Source organism: Papio anubis, chromosome 10 (genome assembly GCF_008728515.1).
Source record: "Papio anubis isolate 15944 chromosome 10, Panubis1.0, whole genome shotgun sequence".
NCBI lineage: Eukaryota > Metazoa > Chordata > Mammalia > Primates > Cercopithecidae > Papio > Papio anubis.
In genome coordinates, this window is record NC_044985.1 from 52,622,132 (window position 1) to 52,640,715 (window position 18,584).

At 39.4% G+C, this 18,584-nt stretch overlaps 1 protein-coding gene across 1 annotated transcript; it reads left to right on the forward strand.

Moving 5' to 3' along the window:
• The first annotated feature begins 1,148 nt into the window (after nucleotides 1-1,148).
• G6PC2 (glucose-6-phosphatase catalytic subunit 2) lies at nucleotides 1,149-14,584 on the forward strand. The gene is given in 6 exon segments (XM_031651703.1): nucleotides 1,149-1,219; nucleotides 5,426-5,776; nucleotides 6,664-6,773; nucleotides 8,758-8,869; nucleotides 11,231-11,346; nucleotides 12,133-14,584. Coding segments are annotated over 6 exon segments (1,272 nt in total). The 3' UTR covers nucleotides 12,645-14,584.
• Nucleotides 14,585-18,584: the final 4,000 nt, after the last annotated feature.

Below are 18,584 nucleotides of genomic sequence, written 5' to 3' on the forward strand. Positions count from 1 at the left end.
GATCCCATAGGGAACGGTGGCTGGCTATATAATTTCTGAAAACCATCTCCTAATGTGTAGGACATCTGGCTTGATTCCCAGATGCAATAGTGAACAATTCAGACTTATCTCTGCTCTGTTGGAGTTGACAGTGACCAATTAAAACACTTAGATAACTAAATATTTAGTATGAAAAAAGGGGGGAACAGGATAGTGGAAAAAAGAGAGTGAGAGGTGGGGGGGAAGAAGAAAAGAAGAGGAGAGAACAGAGAGAGTGGGGAAGAGGCAGAGATGTCAGAATACAAAAGAGAAGCAACGTAAGAATTGTGTATAAGAGCAAAATTGTATCTTTTTACCCTACTTCTACTCTGATCGAGAATGTCAGAGCTTGAATTCAATTCCACATTTACAAACTATTTGGCAAAATAAGAATAACTAATATTAATTATAGCTAATATTTTTTGGGTATTTATCATGTGTCTTAAAAAAAGATAACAAAAAGGAGATCTAAAAGGAAGAATATGGAAACAGACCAGGCCTGCATCCATGGGAAAGAGTGGAATAATACAGACCCCCAAATAAAGCAAATGAAAAAAAAATGGCTTAAGGCAGAAGTTGAGAAAGTGGTACAAGGAGAGACCAACTCCACATAGGAGGTACAGGAGGAGTATAGAAACCTTGTTTCAAGGGAATGATGAATGAAGACAATGCTTCTAAAAATTGATGTGTATAGAAACCATGTGGAAAGCTTACTAGAACGCTTCCTGGATTTTATTTCCAAAATATCTCATTCTGTGATCTGGAGTGGGCCTGGAAATTGCATGCAGGTGGTAGGAGGTAGGCGGTCCACAGGTCACACTTTAGGAAAGACAACTTCAAAAAGAGGATGAGTACGGGTGGATCTACCCTCTTTTGGATCTTGGTCTGGGTAGGTTGAATGTGACTTTGTTCCATCATTTGGTGAACTGATTTTGCACAGACCTTAAACTCTAACAACCTTGGCTTTGAAATGACCCAGCTTGTCAGGCAGGCTCTGTCATTGGAGGGAAGAGCTCCAACGGAAGATGATTAGTGTCAGAAAGAACTAACCTCCTGTATCTCCCTATTGCTGGGGCCCACATAGGATAGAGGAGCATCCCCACCCTAAGCAGTGGCAAGTCGAGAGGCAGATGGCAGATGGAGGAGGACTAAAGAAATGTGTAGAAAGAGATTTCCCACAGGAACAAATCATAAAATACATGTAAGTGCTGAGAAGCTGGAAGCGAATAGCTCACCAGTATAATGGATCAAGTGGTATTTTCACTTCTTTCATTTTTAAAATTTTGTATGAATCACATCTTAATTTTAATTTTGCTGTATAGTTATGTAAAATATTTACATGGTTTCAAAGTCAAATCTATAAAATAAGTATATTCAAAGAAGTCTGCTTTTTATCCCTGTTCCCTTCACTCTATTCTCTTCTTTCCTTTATAGAATTTTAAAATATATTTATTTTATATACAATAAATATATATAAAACAAATATATACTAAATAGAGGTGGGGTATTGCTTCATTTTCCAAGCTGGTCTCAAGCTCCTGCCTTCAAGTGATTCTCCCACCATGGCTTCCCAAAGTGCTGGGATTACAGATGTGAGGTACCAAGCCTGGCCAAATTTTTTTTTAATTGTTGAATCTTCTATTCTATTTAATCTTAAGTAGATGTGTATGTTTTTGTGTGTGTGCATATATGTTATATACATATATGTGTATATATATAACAAATATATTTTATATACATATATGTGTATATATATAACAAATATATGTTATATACATATATGCACACACACACAAAGTGCTAATATATGTATATATACACATACACATATTTTGCATACATATTTCTATATGTATGTATACACATGCAGACACACATACACATATATATACACACACAAATATATTAGCCCTTTCTAGAATACACATTATGTTTTCTCCACCTTAAATACACTTTCTTGACATTGCTACTATATAACATGATCTCTGTGGAGAAATGCATTTTGAGTTTGCACTAACCAAGTAAGTAAGATAGTTTTAAAACACAGGCTCTTTATAATGTAGTACTCATATCAACTTTGTTCAATAATTCATTCACTCAATAAACATTTACTAAATAACTATGATGGGCCCAGGGGCAGTTCCAGGTTTTGTGAAATCTAAAGCCCCTGTTATATGACTTTATATAGGCCCCTCTATAAAGCCCCTGTTATATAGGCCCTCTCTTTAATAAAAAGAAAATAAACTTGTGAATACACTCTAAACTATCAGTAACAACTTGCCTTTTTTTTTTTTTTTGGATGGAGTCTCACTCTGTTGCTCAGGCTGGAGGGCAGTGGCATGATCTCGGCTCACTGCAACCTCCACCTCCTGGGTTTCACGTGATTCTCCTGCCTCAGCCTCTCGAGTAGCTGGGACTACAGGAGCCCACCACAACGCCTGGCTGATTTTTGTATTTTTTTTTTTTTTGGTGGAGATGGGGTTTCACCATGTTGGCCAGGCTGGTCTTGAACTCCTGACCTCAGGTGATCCGCCCACCTCAGCCTCCCAAAGTGCTGGGATTACAGGCGTGAGCCACTGTGCCTGGCCCAACCTACCATCTTAGGGGCCCATGCGAGCTTTTCCAGCTTCATGGACGACTGGCTTCCATACAGGCCTGTTACAGGAACTGTGCTTGTGACTGGTGCACAAAGTGGACAGGAACCCTTGTTTTATGGAGCTTATACTGTAGTGCAGGAGAGAGATACTAAACATATACGCTCGTCACAAATACATTATTATAAATTGTGTTTAAATCCCGGTTATGAGTTGAACTGTGTTCCCTCAAATTCATGTTGAAGTCCTAAGCCCCAATACCTCCCAAAATGACTGTGTTTGGAGATAGGATCTTTAAAGGGGCAATTAAGTTGAAACGAGGTCATTAGTATCTTCCTTAATCCAATAAGACTGGTATCCTTGTAAAAAGAGGAGATTAGAACACACCCATATAGCAAGAAGACCATGTGAAGACATAAAGAGTAGACAGTTACCTGCAAGCCAAGGACACAGGCTCAGAAGAAACCAATGCTACCGACGCCTTGATTTCAGACTCCTAGTTTCCTGTATTTCTGTTGTGTAAGTCACCCAGTCTGGTACTTTGTTATGGCAGCCCTAGCAGACTCATACAACTCCCTAGGAGAAAAGAGTGTTTGAGAGAAACCATTGTCAGAGGAGTGGTGAGGATGCTGGTTAGAGAAGGCATCACTGACAGATGCATAGAAGCTAAGATGCGAAAAGACTAAAAATGATGAACTATGAGGAATAAGCAGATTAGTAGGTGCTGTTAAAGGGTGAAAGAAATCAAGGTGCTTTTGCTTCATTTAATTATCCCACAGTCTACAGAACCAGATAGTTCTCGGGAGACAATCTTTCTAAATTAACTACCATAGATGAAAGGCTAATCACAGACTCTGAGGTGTTGAAGAGCAGGAAGTTTAATTTTTAATTGGAAGACAAAATGTATTTGATATCATTCACATCCTGATTTAAGGATAAGACATTTCTGAAGAAAATGAATATTATGAATTATGTAGATCAAACACTTTTTAGAAAAAGAATAAAGGGAAGTTATGCTCTTCTTCATGGCTCGTTAAAGAGATTATGGAAATTATAGAACCTGAATATGCAAAACAAAAAAAAGCCCGAAGCATAGACTCTAATTAGTCAAGGCTAATTCCTTATATGGATTGCCTTAGCGCAATGATCTGAAGCCCCTTATACTACATTGGGACCACTTGAGAACTATTTTAATAATACCAATGCCCAAATTCCATCACTAGAAATATAAATGATCTCAGGTGGGACACAGTTATGGCAATTTAAAAAGCACCCCAAAAGATGTTAATGGTCAGTCAATGCATTTATTCCAGGCAAGGTACCAATAGACACTGAAGCCCAGTAACAATGGTGCTGTTAAATGATGGGACACAAAATTCGAAGAGAAGTTCAAAGTGATAGTCGTAGCCTGTGAAGGCCTCTACTGAAGTCTTTTGTCTTTACTTAGGCCATGGTAAGCCAAGACAAAAATCCGAATGATAAAATAACAAGGTTACCTAGATCCATCACTGGTCCCCTTGTGAGGCTTAGTTGCTTTCCCACTAATCCTTCTAGACACAGTCCAGTTCTCTAAACCCAACATCTCTCTGACTTAGATCCATAGCCTCTTTGTGCTACCCTTCTGTTCATTGTCAGTCTACCCTGGTCCATAGTCCATGGTCCAGTCATAGTCCATAGTCCAGGGCCATGGCCCTGGTCCATAGTCTAGTCATAGTCCACAGCCGTAGATTGTGGACCTGTGACTTAGATCCACAGTCTCTTTGTGCTACCCCTCTGTTCATTCTCAGCGTTTGTTTGGTGCTTTCCACTTCTGCTTAACACTGTTCTCAACAAACCATTTTCCTGACTGGTCAAAAGCCCTTTGAAGTCTATTCCTATCTTTGTCACATGAATCATTCCCCATTCCTCTCAAGTGTATTCTCTAGTTAATAAAAGATACAATTTGATCCTAACACATTTCTATTAGCCAAATGACTTTCATTTCTGCTTGCTTGTCTTATAGTCAAAAAGCAACACATTTCTTTCCCTGTTCCATATATAGTCTATCATTCTCTTGGATAAAGAAAATTGAAGATTCTTATTTTAAATCAGTGATCAGAAGATAATCTGTCATATCATATATTTTTCATACCCAGGCATTTATTCAAGCATTTTCCTCAAAGACCCAATAAAGTAGAGAGACACAGCCTATCTTAAATTAAAATGCAGCACTTTATGGGCTATTCGACATGCAATAATTATTTGCAAAGTCTTTTCACCAAATATAGAAATTGCTAATGTCTGACTTTGGAGGAAATGAACTGTACAAAAAATTTCAAACAAACAAGATTCAACTGTTTAATTCAAAAGAGAGGTTGCCTAAGAAATTCATTGTGTTTCTATCCGAATTTCCCCCTCAAATTGCCACAGATCAGCAGGTACTTCACTCTTTGCCACCAATTAAAATCATGAATAGATAAGCTTTTCAGCAGAGGAGGGCCGGTGTGCCCTCTCCACAGATGGTCAGCATCACATGTTGCAGTAATGGCTCAACACGCCACAAAGGCACGGTATAAAAATGGTGGGAAGGCCGGGCGCGGTGGCTCAAGCCTGTAATCCCAGCACTTTGGGAGGCCGAGACGGGCGGATCACGAGTTCAGGAGATCGAGACCATCCTGGCTAACACGGTGAAACCCCGTCTCTACTAAAATACAAAAAAAAATTAGCCGGGCGAGGTGGCGGGCGCCTGTACTCCCATCTACTCGGGAGGCTGGGGCAGGAGAATGGCGTGAACCTGGGAGGCGGGGCTTGCAGTGAGCTGAGATCCGGCCACTGCACTCCAGCCTGGGCAACAGAGCCAGACTCCGTCTCAAAAAAAAAAAAACAAAAAAAACAAACAAAAAAAACGGTGGGAATCAGAGCATTTCAGCTCCAAGTGCTCTATGTTTAGAATTGCCTCTTTTTCAAGATGGATTTCCTCACAGGAATGGAGTGCTCATAATTCAGCATTTGCAGAAGGACTACCAAGCTTACTACAATTTTCTAAATTTTATGTCCAATATTGGAGACCCCCAGAATATCTTTTTCATTTATTTTCCGCTTTGGTTTCAGCTTAATCAGACAGTTGGAACCAAGATGATATGGGTAGCAGTCACTGGGGATTGGTTCAATCTTATATTTGAATGGTAAGATTTCTGTTTTATTTCATTTTTCCTAAGATTTATCCTTATATTTGTGGCTTTGGCATAATGATCACATTTCAGATGTATATTGTTTCTCTTGCGAAATCTTTCAAACATACCAGTTAACTTGAAACACCAGATTCATAAGTAGAACTTTTAAAAAGCACAGAAATGTATACTTTTTTTTTGTTTTTTGTTTTGAGACGGAGTTTCACTCTTGTTACTCAGGCTGGAGTGCAATGGCGCGATCTCAGCTCACCGCAACCTTTGTCTCCCAGGTTCAAGCAATTCTCCTGCCTCAGCCTCCTGAGTAGCTGGGATTACAGGCATGCGCCACCACATCAAGCTAATTTTGTCTTTTCAGTAGAGACAGGGTTTCTCCATGTTGGTCAGGCCGGTCTGTAACTCCCGACCTCAAGTAATCCACTGGCTTCGGCCTCCCAAAGTGCTGGGATTACAGGTGTGAGCCACTGCGCTGGGCCAGAAATGTATTCTTTAATGACTTATAGGTAATTCCCATGCCCCTGTAACACACATTCTGTTATTAAGAATTACTTAAATGAGCAGCATGATAATGAACACATTGATAATTCCAGAGACCATTTTGATATCTCCAGTCTAAGTATCCAAAGCACCCATAAGACATTCCCTGCAAGGGAAAAAAGCCCCCATGTTAATGGGAAACCAGGGTGCCAAAATCCCAAATGACTACCACCTTTAATAATGTGTGAGAGACCAGGACCTAAGTATTTTCAAAGTCTCTTAATCATGAACTTTCACAATTAACCCTGTGCTTGAGTCATGTTTTATAGGAAAGAATTGCTAATCTCCAATTAAATAATAGCTGTGTATGTAAATATATATGCATGTTTATAATTCTTTAAATACAGGATATTATTTGGTCATCGACCTTACTGGTGGGTCCAAGAAACTCAGATTTACCCAAATCACTCAAGTCCATGCCTTGAACAGTTCCCTACTACATGTGAAACAGGTCCAGGTAAGCTATTACGGCAGCCTTCAGTTACTGAAGGTCTTCCAATAGAGAATCATTACACAGGGTTATCATCTAGTAACTGATATTATATATGGTAGTAAAGAAAATCTCATGAGTGAGGATGCTAAAACTTCATAACAATCAAAATTACTAATGAGAAAGCAAAGCAAAAAAAAAAAAAAAAAGAGACACCTCAAATTCCATTTTGTTATTTATGAAAGGGTAGATTGGGAGAAAACTCCCCAAATGATTAAATATTTGGTGTTTACTTTTCAGAAGAATGTAATGGCTTGATACTAAAACAAGAAACAGTTAACTAGAACAAATTATCAAGGAACTAGACTAAGATCTTAGAAATGTTGGTTTATCTGCTGCTAAGCAACTTTCAAAGTTATTATAGGTCTTCTGAGAATCTCATGAATGAGGGAGGAATAGTCAAGTCTTTTGTAAGAAAGGTAAGGACTTCTCAATGTTACTATAGCCAGTAAAGACTATTTCTAACCCTAGAACAATCTCTTTAAAACGTATTTTTTTTCTCTGTACACAAGTAGGCTTCTTGGGCCACTTCTTTTTTATTCTAATTAAGATTCTGTATGAGTATAAAGTCTTTATTGTGATAGTTGATTATAAGCCTGTTTTAAAAGTTTTTTGAAACATATATTTAAAAAGTACATGTTTTAATTTATAGGAATGTGCTATATTGTACCTCATCGTTTTACATAGCATAACATTCTTGCCAATTGACATCCTTCGAAACTAACTCTGAGTAGAGTTAAGGGTAGTAGAGAATGTGTAAATTCCTAATGAGTTTTCTAATATGTCTTTTTTGTTCCCATAAAAGTATACATACATCTGTCATATCGCTTATTACACTAAATGATATAACTAATTATTTATATATCTGATCGCCTAGACTGGGCATTCCATCAGGGGAGGGATGATGCATATTTTATCTTTGTGAAACCGAACTATGATAAATGGATGAATGGTTGGCTGGATAACATTTGAGACCACTGAAATGTTATCGTGGTCAATTCCAGCCCTTTCTGGCATGTGTTCCACCTTATAAGACATTTTCTGGAAAGAGAGAGAGAGGAAAGAAAGACTGCATCTCTCTGGGGGATGTCCAATTCATTTAGGCATAGTTTTTTAAAAGGCTCTGAAATTTTCTGCAGATAAGAAATAGGTCTGTCTTTGTTTAACAAATAAGAGACAGGTATTTAATTTGAATGAACTACTAGGTGAAAAATCGGGGAGGACATTTAAGTAAAGTGATTAATAAAAAATTCAGTAGCATGGAAAAGACATTCTGGAAGTAGAAATGCTACTGTCTGCAGGCTTTTTCTGCTAGGATTAATGCCCTCTTTACAGCTTCTCCTCATCTTCTGTTTTAAAACAAAGATTCTCACTGCAGTGGCCACAAGATAGGCATAGAAGTAACTGCTAGTACACAGCAGTCATTTATAAATCAATCAGCAAATCACAGGCATAGCAATGATATCCTTTGGAGTTTGACTTCTCAGCCCAAGGAAAATAAGCCAATTGAAGATCGAATACAAGCATTAGGGTGGTGTAAAAGTAATTGCGGTTTTGCCATTACTTTCGATGGTAAAAACTGCAGTTACTTTCGCATTAACCTAATACTTTTTCTTGTCAATTAAAAAACAATTAAATATTGAAGAATTAGTAGGGCTGTGGCAGATTTGGGTGCAACAGACTGAGTTCTTAATGAGCCTTGAGTATATGATTTCTGGAATTGAATGAACCTGAAAATCTGGGAAAAAATTTTTTGAGACAGTGTTTCTCAGGCTCAATGTAACTCAATTTTTCTTATTTCTACCCACTTCTAAACATTATATTTAGCCTATGTCTTGTGATTTTTTTCTGAGTTACTCATAATTTTCATGGTGAATATGCTATTCTATTATTCATTTCTTATCTTGATAGTTAACCACTTTTCAAATGGACGGACATTTTGTTGTTGCAGGAAGTCCATCTGGCCATGCAATGGGTTCGTCCTGTGTCTGGTATGTCATGGTAACTGCTGCCCTGAGCCACACTGTCTGTGGGATGGATAAGTTCTCTATCACTCCGCACAGGTCAGCCTTGCTGCAGTTTCTGTAACACTGGAATACAACAGTTTTTAATACAGAAAGTCTCGTCTAAAAATTAATTTTAGTGCAGTTTTAGTCAATGAATAAAATGTGCTTATTCTATTCTTTCATAGACAAAATAACAAAATGAATAGAAAACTAATATTTTCCTTTAAGATAATAGCCTAATTAGCTCATAGCTATTTCCGCTTTTCAAGTTGGAAATGTTTAACTGATGAAAGACTTACTAAATGTGCCTCTGGGTTTCCAAAATGCAATAATTATCTTGATAACTCATAAATACGTCATCTAAAATTATACAGCGTGAGGAAACATTTTTGCATGCACATTCCCTTGCTTTAAAATTAACAGGAAGTTTTGAGAATCATCATTCTCCTTGACTGCATCAGTTTATTTAGTAAAATTATGCTTCCTTCTTTGAATAGCCAATGCTTTTGATTTCAGTAACATATATTCCAGCTTTAAAGAGTACACAAACTTTTTAATTAAAAACATTCTAGAAGCAAACTTAAATTTGAATGTTAGTAGATTTAATGTTAGTAGGTTTCTTAATGTTTAGAAAGGTCTAGAACTTGAAGGTTACTCACAGTTGTTTAGAAATTGGGTTGTTTCCTTCTCTTCTTTCCTGAAATACTTTGTCATTAAAACAATCGTGAGGGCCGGGCGCGGTGGCTCACGCCTGTAATCCCAGCACTTTGGGAGACCGAGGTGGGCGGATCACGAGGTCAGGAGCTCAAGACCACCCTGGCTAACACGGTGAAACCCCGTCTCTACTAAAAATATATAAAATTAGCCGGGCGTGGTGGCGGGCGCCTGCAGTCCCAGCTACTCGGGAGGCTGAGGCAGGAGAATGGCGTGAACCCGGGAGGCGGAGCTTGCAGTGAGCTGAGATCGCGCCACCGCACTCCAGCCTGGGCAACAGAACGAGACTCCGTCTCAAAAAAAAAAAAAAAAAAAAAAAAAAAAAAAAAAAAAAACAATCGTGAGTACCAATTTAGCCATAAATTAGGCAACTTAAATTAGATTTGCAAGTTAACCTTAAAAAAATACTATAACATATACCATGATTAAAAAGTTTTCTAAAATAAAAAAATTTCAAGATCTATCACATATTCCACTTTTTAGATTAGTATTGGATAATATAAAAAACAAACAACTAAAGGAATTTTGGTATCTTAAAAGTTTATTCTAATGAGACTGGGACCTGTATGCCTTAATGTATTTATTATCCAACCCAAAACAACAATAGTAAAAAGGTGTTATAATGTAAAAAAGTTAGCATTTTCTATTCACAGACAGTTTTCAAAGTAGGAATCTAGGTCAGTTTCACCTTTTATCTATACTGTATTCCTGCCTCCAATGACCAAACCTGAAAAAATATGTTTCTTCTAAGAAAAAAATTCTCATAACTCCTTTTTAATTTTTATAACTGCAGTATTTTCTTCATCTATAAAATTTTACTGAGTGTGTGCTTCTTACTTTTACATTACCAAATTCTTATTTATTCTTCTTCCACACTGATATCCTGCTTACTTCTTTCAAAGCCTCATTTCTCTGTGTTCCTTAGCATTTATATAACCAAATTTCAGTCTGATTATCAGGAACAAACCATTCAAGGATTCCTGGAACTCAATGCTGCTAACACTTTTTTTTTCAATGACATGCGTTGCTTGGATTTTAATATTTTTTATGTTTTTTGTGCATTGCTGTTTCTAATCCAAAGTATATAACCTATAGGTCAATTCCCCTGTTCTCTATTTTCTGTGTCTCAAAAACAAAACAAAACAAAACAAAACAAAAAAACAAAAAACAAGAAACAAGGAGTTTTGAAAATCCGCGAAATTAAACCTCATGAAAATTAGCCTCAGATGGAATGCTCATGTGCTTTTCATCTGGATGGTAGCTGCTTTTCTACTGAGTTTTCCTCAAGCAAAGAAAGGTTGAGAGAGAAGGCACATAGGGCAGGGCATGAAAATATATATGGTTCATCCTTGATCAATCTGGATATTAGTAATTCCCCCAAACTTGAATTTCTCCTATTCCATTAAAACAATTATTCTTATTTCATAGAGGTCAAATTGACTTCCTTTTTAACATTTATTAAATCTCAGCATATAGCACTGGTTAAATTTAATGCATTGAGAAATGTAGAAATCTCTGTTAAAACTTTTCACATCCTATGGAGTATGTGGAAACAACGTTTTGAAAAAAAAGATTCTCGAATCATGATGCTATGTCACAGTTAGAAGATTCTTCTGAGAAGGATCATCTGATGTCATCCCCTCTAATTTTAGGAGTGATATAGTTTCTTTGCTTTTTACACTTGTATCTATTCTTCCATCGTAGACTGACCTGGTCATTTCTTTGGAGTGTTTTTTGGTTGATTCCAATCAGTGTCTGCATCTCCAGAGTATTCATAGCAACACATTTTCCTCATCAAGTTATTCCTGGAGTAATTGGTGGTAAATATGATCACTTACCCTTAGTTGTGTCCTTTGAAAGCTTTAGCTTCATTTGTTTAAGGGTATCAGATTCTCCCCGGTAATCAACTTTCCAATTTCAGAGGTAATTCTGTGAAGTCACTGATACTAAATGCTACCCTGGGAGCTGACGTGGTGCAACACACCTCTCATAGCCTCCATGTACAAAGTGGCACGGTCTCAGTGGCATAAATGCACAAATTGCTTCATGAGATGGGCTTTTCTGAAGTGAAATTAGAGCTAAGTCTAACTCCCAAACCATCACTTCAGACAGTGTGCTTGAGTCTTGCGTCGGGGAACTTAATGACTCTGAGACCTGCACACTGTGCTATTCTCTCTGAAACACGTGAAGTGACTATTACATGATTACGGATTTCATTTAGTAGCTGCTTTGTATTCCTGAAGCAGTGTTCACCACGACTCAGTTTCCACTGTTCAGCACCATGTTACCTTTCAAAGGCTAATTGGCTATGGCAATTGAAATGTTAATTGCAAGTACCTAGATCAGTGCTGTCTAAAAAGTGGGTTGTCAGTCAGTGCCACCAACTCCAGAACGATCCTTCTGGACTAGTATGAATAATGAAAACACCGTGGGCAAACCTGCATTTTTAGTTACTGCCTAAAAAAGGCTTTAGAAAATGGATAGAACCTCTGTGTCTAAAGCCCCTTGTCATTGAAAACGTGGCAAATTCTTTAATGCAGAGAGGAATGATCCTCGAGGGGCTCAAGGGCACACAGTCATCGTCAGTGTCTCTTTCCAATCCTCAGGCATGCTGGTGGCAGAGGCCTTTGAACACACTCCAGGCATCCAAACGGCCAGCCTGGGCACATACCTAAAGACCAATCTCTTCCTCTTCCTGTTTGCACTTGGTTTTTACCTGCTTCTTAGACTGCTCAACATTGACCTACTGTGGTCCGTGCCCATAGCCAAAAAGTGGTGTGCCAACCCCGACTGGATCCACATTGACACCACGCCTTTTGCTGGACTCGTGAGAAACCTCGGGGTCCTCTTCGGCTTGGGCTTTGCAGTCAACTCGGAGATGTTCCTCCTGAGCTGCTGAGGTGGATATAGCTACACGCTGAGCTTCCGGTTGCTCTGTGCCTTGACCTCATTGACCACACAGCAGCTCTATCATTTCCTCCAGATCCTGACTCAGGAAGAGCATTTATTTTATGTGCTGTCTTTTTGTAAAACTGCATCCATTCCCCTAACTGTGGTTACTTTCATTCCCTACTGTGTTCATATGTTAATGAAACAAAACGGAAAGAAGATTCAGTAGAGTGGTGCCTATAGTGCTCAGTGTCACAGATCACCCTTCTCTATCCACCAGTAGAGCCACAGAGTAGGCACAGACCAGAAGCTTGTAATCCGACATCACAGAATAGCAGCAGAGGCCCCATTCCCCATAGAGATGTTTAGTTTGGCCTTTGCACTGGTCTTTTTTTTTTTTTTTATTCTTCAACTACCAATATTTAAAAACAAGAATATTTGACATAAAAATCAGAAGTTGTGCAGGTTTTTGAAAAATCTGATAGTATGACAATGCAGAGCCTGCATTCCCAGCTGAAGACAACTGACCAAAGCTGCATACTAACAGTCCCCAGTAGGAGGCAAGGACTCTCCATTTTCTCACAGTCTTCAGCATCCCAGCAGGAACCCCAGTATGATTCCTTTATCTTCTTAAGCCCAGGCTGCATCTGATTCCTGTTGGCATTTTAGTGGGGAACACAGCCATATCCAATCTCAGTTGTCAGTTGAGGAAGTGGAAGCCTATTTAGGTAAAAGAACTTGCTGGAGTCGCATCACCTTCAGAGCAGGAATTAGAACCCAAGGCTTCTGACACATATCCCTATTGCACTGTGTGTTTGAGTGTGCGCACATGCACATGCTTTTTTTGTTGTTGTTGTTTTTCCTTTGTAGAGCCAGGGACTTGCTCTGTTGCCCAGGCTGGAGTGCAGTGGTGGATAATGGCTCACTGCAGCCTCACATTCCTGGCTCAAGTGATCCTCCCTCCTCAGCCTCCCAATTAGCTAAGACTACAGGTGTGCACCACCATGCCTGGCTAATTTTTGAGTATTTTTTTTAGAACCAGCGTCTAAATATTTGCCCAGCGTCTAAATATTTGCCCAGGCTGGTCTTGAACTCCTGGCCTCAAGTGATCTACCCATCTCAGCCTCCCACAATGCTGGGAGTGCAGGCTTGAGCCATTGTATTAGTAGTTGGCCTACACTGTCTTTTGTTTCTTTATTTACAAAAGGTAAAAATCAGTAAGAATGAATGCTTTCATTTAGATTCTATGATGACTGCCATGTAAATCAGATACCTTTTCAGAAATGACATTGAAAGACTGCATCCTCTTTGACTTATACATACCCCACACATACATGCAGGGTCTAGGTGGGGCCCACGATGGCTCCAGATATATATATACACATGGGTCCAGGGGTGACAGAACAGGCCAGGCTACTGTATGGATTTGAACCTCTACTTCACTTCTGGTTTCTGTTTTATAGTAGTGCTCACCAATACTTCAATAAATTCTGCTGAACTTACTCTAATAGAACATTATTCAACCCCCAAAGACCTATCTCTTCACTATGACATCTCCATACTTTATTTTTAGGAGCCAGTCTTTCAAAACCAGAGAAATTAGGTGCCTTCCTCAAAGTCATGCTCCAACCCAGGCCAACTATTAAATGCTTGCATCTGTTAACTGGATTAGTCTGTATGTATACCGAACTGTGATGAAAATCTATAGCTTTGTTTTAGAAAATTGTTATTGATGGACTATTAATATTATATTAACAATTTCTCAGTAAGGGTGTTTTTTCCTCATTGAATCTAGGAATGCTGGACTTTAAGTTGATAATTGCGTCATTTCAATCAAGTACAAGGATTTTTAGGCAGATTTTACTAGATATCTTAGTAATCTCCCACAATGTTTTATGTAACTCTTCTCAGAATATCAATACATTAATTATTTTAGATGACATATTAAATATTCTATGAATATTAATGAAAATAAGACAGTTGAAGTGACTGTTGTTTAACAAGATAGTAGCTGAGTATAACAAACCTCAAAAAATCAAAGTATTAATTACCCCTTTCCAAGTATATGTATAGAGTATATGTCATTGCTTTTACAAAACACACTTAATAGCTTTCTTCATAAAAGGCAACTGAACTTTCTAAAAGGTAACTGAACTGAACTTGGTATTAGTGGTTCGGTGATTCCAAAGCAAAAAGCTAAGGGATTAAGAAAGAATAGCTTAAGAATGAAATTTGTCTCATGTTGCTGGGACACCTGGGATGAAAGAAGTAGAGAAGAATCATTCTTCGGGTGATGACTCTTGTTCATTGGTTCAGTCCCACCCTATGCCCCACCATGTTGTGCCTTTAGATGCCTTCACATTTCATGATGCATTTGTGTCATTACATCTTCCACACGTCAGAGATCTCATTCCTGTTTAAAAGTCCTTTGTCAAATTTCACATAAAATAATGTTAGTCTTGAAGGATTCTGGTACATCCCCTCCATCCTAGTACAATCTCAGCCTACTTTCACCAAGGCCTGGGGAAACTGTGGCATTCATAGCCTGGGAATTCTGCTGCAATGATTGACTCTACCATAAATCCCTTCTCCATTTCCATGGAGAAGCTATCTTCAGCCACCCCACGGTGCTGTCCGTTGGGCAACACATTACCCTCAGAGGGGGACTGGGATGAGGTGTGGGCTTGTTTTCTATAATTAATCCCCAAGAACTCTGTCCCTATCTTCCATAAAGCCCCAGAGTCCCCATGTGAGTAGATTTCCCTCTTTATTCTAGTTGAAGTCTCCTGGAGGGATCCATATGGTGGTAAATTGCTTTTGCAATTGAAACTGCTTAGGCAGCAAGAGGAACCGTTTTACATAGCCTTGGAGAAAATGCCTGCCCTTAATAATGATGGAAAAGGCTCTTCTGTTTCCAATTTATTTGTCAGAAGTAAGCGGAATTGAGCTCATTATACACTGTTATTATAACCATATATTCAAAATGTCTACATATCTACATATTCGGGAGAAACATGTCAATACCATGAGCTTTTAGTATGAGAAAATCTAGACAAGTGATTCAGGAAACTGTCCAATCAAATCTACATTTGGAAAGAAATGCAAAATAATTTATTATTGCTGAAACTAGCTATCAGGAAGAATATTAGTGCCTTTCCTTTGACAACCCATTGATCGGACATCTGCCTAAGAAGGTTAAGTTGGTGCCTTCTTTAGACATATTTCATTACAAAACAGATGGTGATTAAAAGAATTGTTATAAGATGTCCTTGATACTAAAAGTCATATCTCGAAATGCTTTACATTTTTTCAATTTGTTAAAATAAATTCAAGATCAAATTGGTACACACATACAAAAATCTTGGTGTAAGAGAAAGTCAAAAGACTTGGTTCTAAAAATGATATTCTTTTCTTAAGTATTTTAAAATTGTATATTCCAGCACTCTTCAGTTGAACTTTTTACAGTGCTGGAGATGTTCTCTGTGCTGTCCAATATAGTAGCCACTGGCCACAGATGTTTATTGAGCTCTTGAAATGTAGCTGATGCAACTGAGGAAATGCATTTTTTTTTTTGAGACAGAGTCTTGCTCTGTCGCCCGGGCTGGAGTTCAGTGGCGCCATCTCAGTTCACTGCAAGCTCCGACTCCTGGGTTCACGCCATTCTCCTGCCTCAGCCTCCCGAGTAGCTGGGACTACAGGCGCCCACCACCAAGCCCAGCTAAATTTTTTGTACTTTTAGTAGAGACGGGGTTTCTCTGTGTTTGCCAGGATATTCTCGATCTCCTGACCTTGTGATTCACCCACCTCGGCCTCCCAAAGTGCTGGGATTACAGGCGTGAGCCACCACGAAATGAAAAATGAAATGCATTTTTAACTTTCATTTACTTTTAATTAATTTACATTTAAATAGCCATGTGTGTCTAGTGGCTACTGAATTGGACAGCACAAATCAAGTCTCACAGTGCTTTTCCTTGAAAATAAAACCGAAGTATTTTGTATATTATCACTTGTGCCGTGTTCCTGTGAGACAACATGAATCAGCCTTACTAAGAAGTTAACAGATATTGCTGCATTTTCCAAAGGGATCCTCTGCAGACCTGGATTCTCTCTCTGCAGCTCCTTTCTCTCTCACTCTGTCCTGTGAGCTCTAGCCGCCGTGGTGTCCCTGAACTCTCAGCTCTGCTGCCTGGAATCAGAGAGTCTGGGTTTGCCCTCCCTGAACCATGTTCCGGAAACCCTCTAAGGGCCACAATACTGGGGCGGGGGGAGCTTTACCCAGTCCATGACCACATTCTGGATGGCTGGATGGCTTTCTGACGAAGCCTCCCTGCTTTTCTGGGTCCAGCATACATGAATGCCCAACACCTGTACGTCTGTGGCTATTTAGAAACTCTTCCAAAAAGGACCACTTGTGTCCAGTTGCCCCTGAGGATTTTGCCCTCATTGATGGGCTGTCCTAGCCACTTTGGAAATGGCAAATAGCTTCTAGGATGAATTCCTAGATCTCAATATTACCAGGAAACTAAAATGGGAGTCTAGCTTTTCCCCTCCCCTTACTTCGAATGCTTTCAGATGGTGTTTCACTCAGAAGGTAATGTGGTGCCATTTGCCAATTGTTAAAAGTCTGTTTTTTTTAAGTTAACAGTAGAAAAGATCTATAAGAAGCAACGACTCCAGAAACTTCTGCCAAATGACAGAAATTCATGAGAAGATTCTAAGACTTAGAAGTGCTTCCTTTTCAGCTTTGTAAAGTACAAATGCAGTTTATGTCCAATTTGAGCAGGTTTGGTGTGGAGTACTAATTACTGTCTGCTATCCTTTGAGGGAGAGCACAGTAATGACTCAGATGAAATCACTTCTCATTTCTTTTGGCAGCATAGAAGTAATTGCTCTAAAGGAGGGAAGAAGCTTCAAAGATTAAGGTTATAAAGGTTAGCATAAAACCGATTGTCTTCTGTTTTGAATTTTTTAATTTCTTAGAGTTTTTCTTTTTTCTAATGTTTTGCCGTTTGCTTTCTGAAGAGAATCTGTCCTCAGTTCAAAAACCATGGTATTTCCCCAAAGAACAATATGTTCTGAAGGAGCTGCCAGGACAGGGGCAGGTAATGAGTGAAGGCAGCAGCTGCGGTCCCGCTGAGCGGGACTCCTGGCACACGCGGGAAGCGAGGGGAGGGAGGGAGGCGCTCGCAGCACAGCAGCCCGTTTCCGGCGCTGGCCAAGTGGAAACTGAAGCGGCTTCCATGGGAGGATCTGGGTGCGCTGCAGGGGGAGCAGGTCATATGTGTGCCTGGAAAAGAAACCCAGCGCTACCAAGACAAAGAAGAGCTTCTCTCCTCTCGCACTCACCTAACCCTGTGCATCAACTAAGCCGATCACACTTTAATTCCTGTTCAAAGAGTTGGCTTTTTCCAGGGTTCAGGCTTTGTCTGACTAACAGCATGGACAGGATTGTCCTCTGTGCTCATACATACATCCTGCTGCTAATGGAAGATGGGCATTATCTTCCACCCGCACCCGCCCCTTGCCTCCAGGCTCAGTAATTCTGCATCAAAAACATTTCTATATAATCATTCCTTTCTTAACAATTGTTCAAATAAAAAAAAAATGGTAGAGCTCTTGCTATATTTCTAGATGAAAACTGCATTGACTTAACAAAGGAAAAATAATGTTTCTGTCTGAGTTTTGGAGGGTGGGTGTGTGTGTGTGTGTGTGTGTGTGTGTGTGTGTGTGTGTGTATCTTATTCTCTTAGCTTTGGAATGCTGATGCCCTGCCCAACCTGGCCAAGCAAGAGGCTGCGCCACAGGTCCACATGTGGATCCCAGAGGAAGTCTGAATGCAGGTAGGCAGGTGCCAGGAAATTCAAAGGCAGATGGATGTACAAAGACCTGCGTGGAGTTTAGCAAGCAGCATCCTGGACTGGAATAATCAGAACTACATTCTAGTCTGGCCCTGCGTCTAACCACTAAAACTTCAGAAGGCCGTTTAGTGTTGGTGGCCTTAGTTTACCAAGTTCTCAACTGAGGAGTTTAGTATGGGGTTAAAATGGAAGGTTCATTCAGGGTGTGACTCTGCAACTCTGAGGGTCTCATTTAGTCCAACATACTGTACTTTGGCTCTCCAACCAGCTCCTCTATTTTGTTTGCTCTTTGTGAAGCACTATTTCCGTGG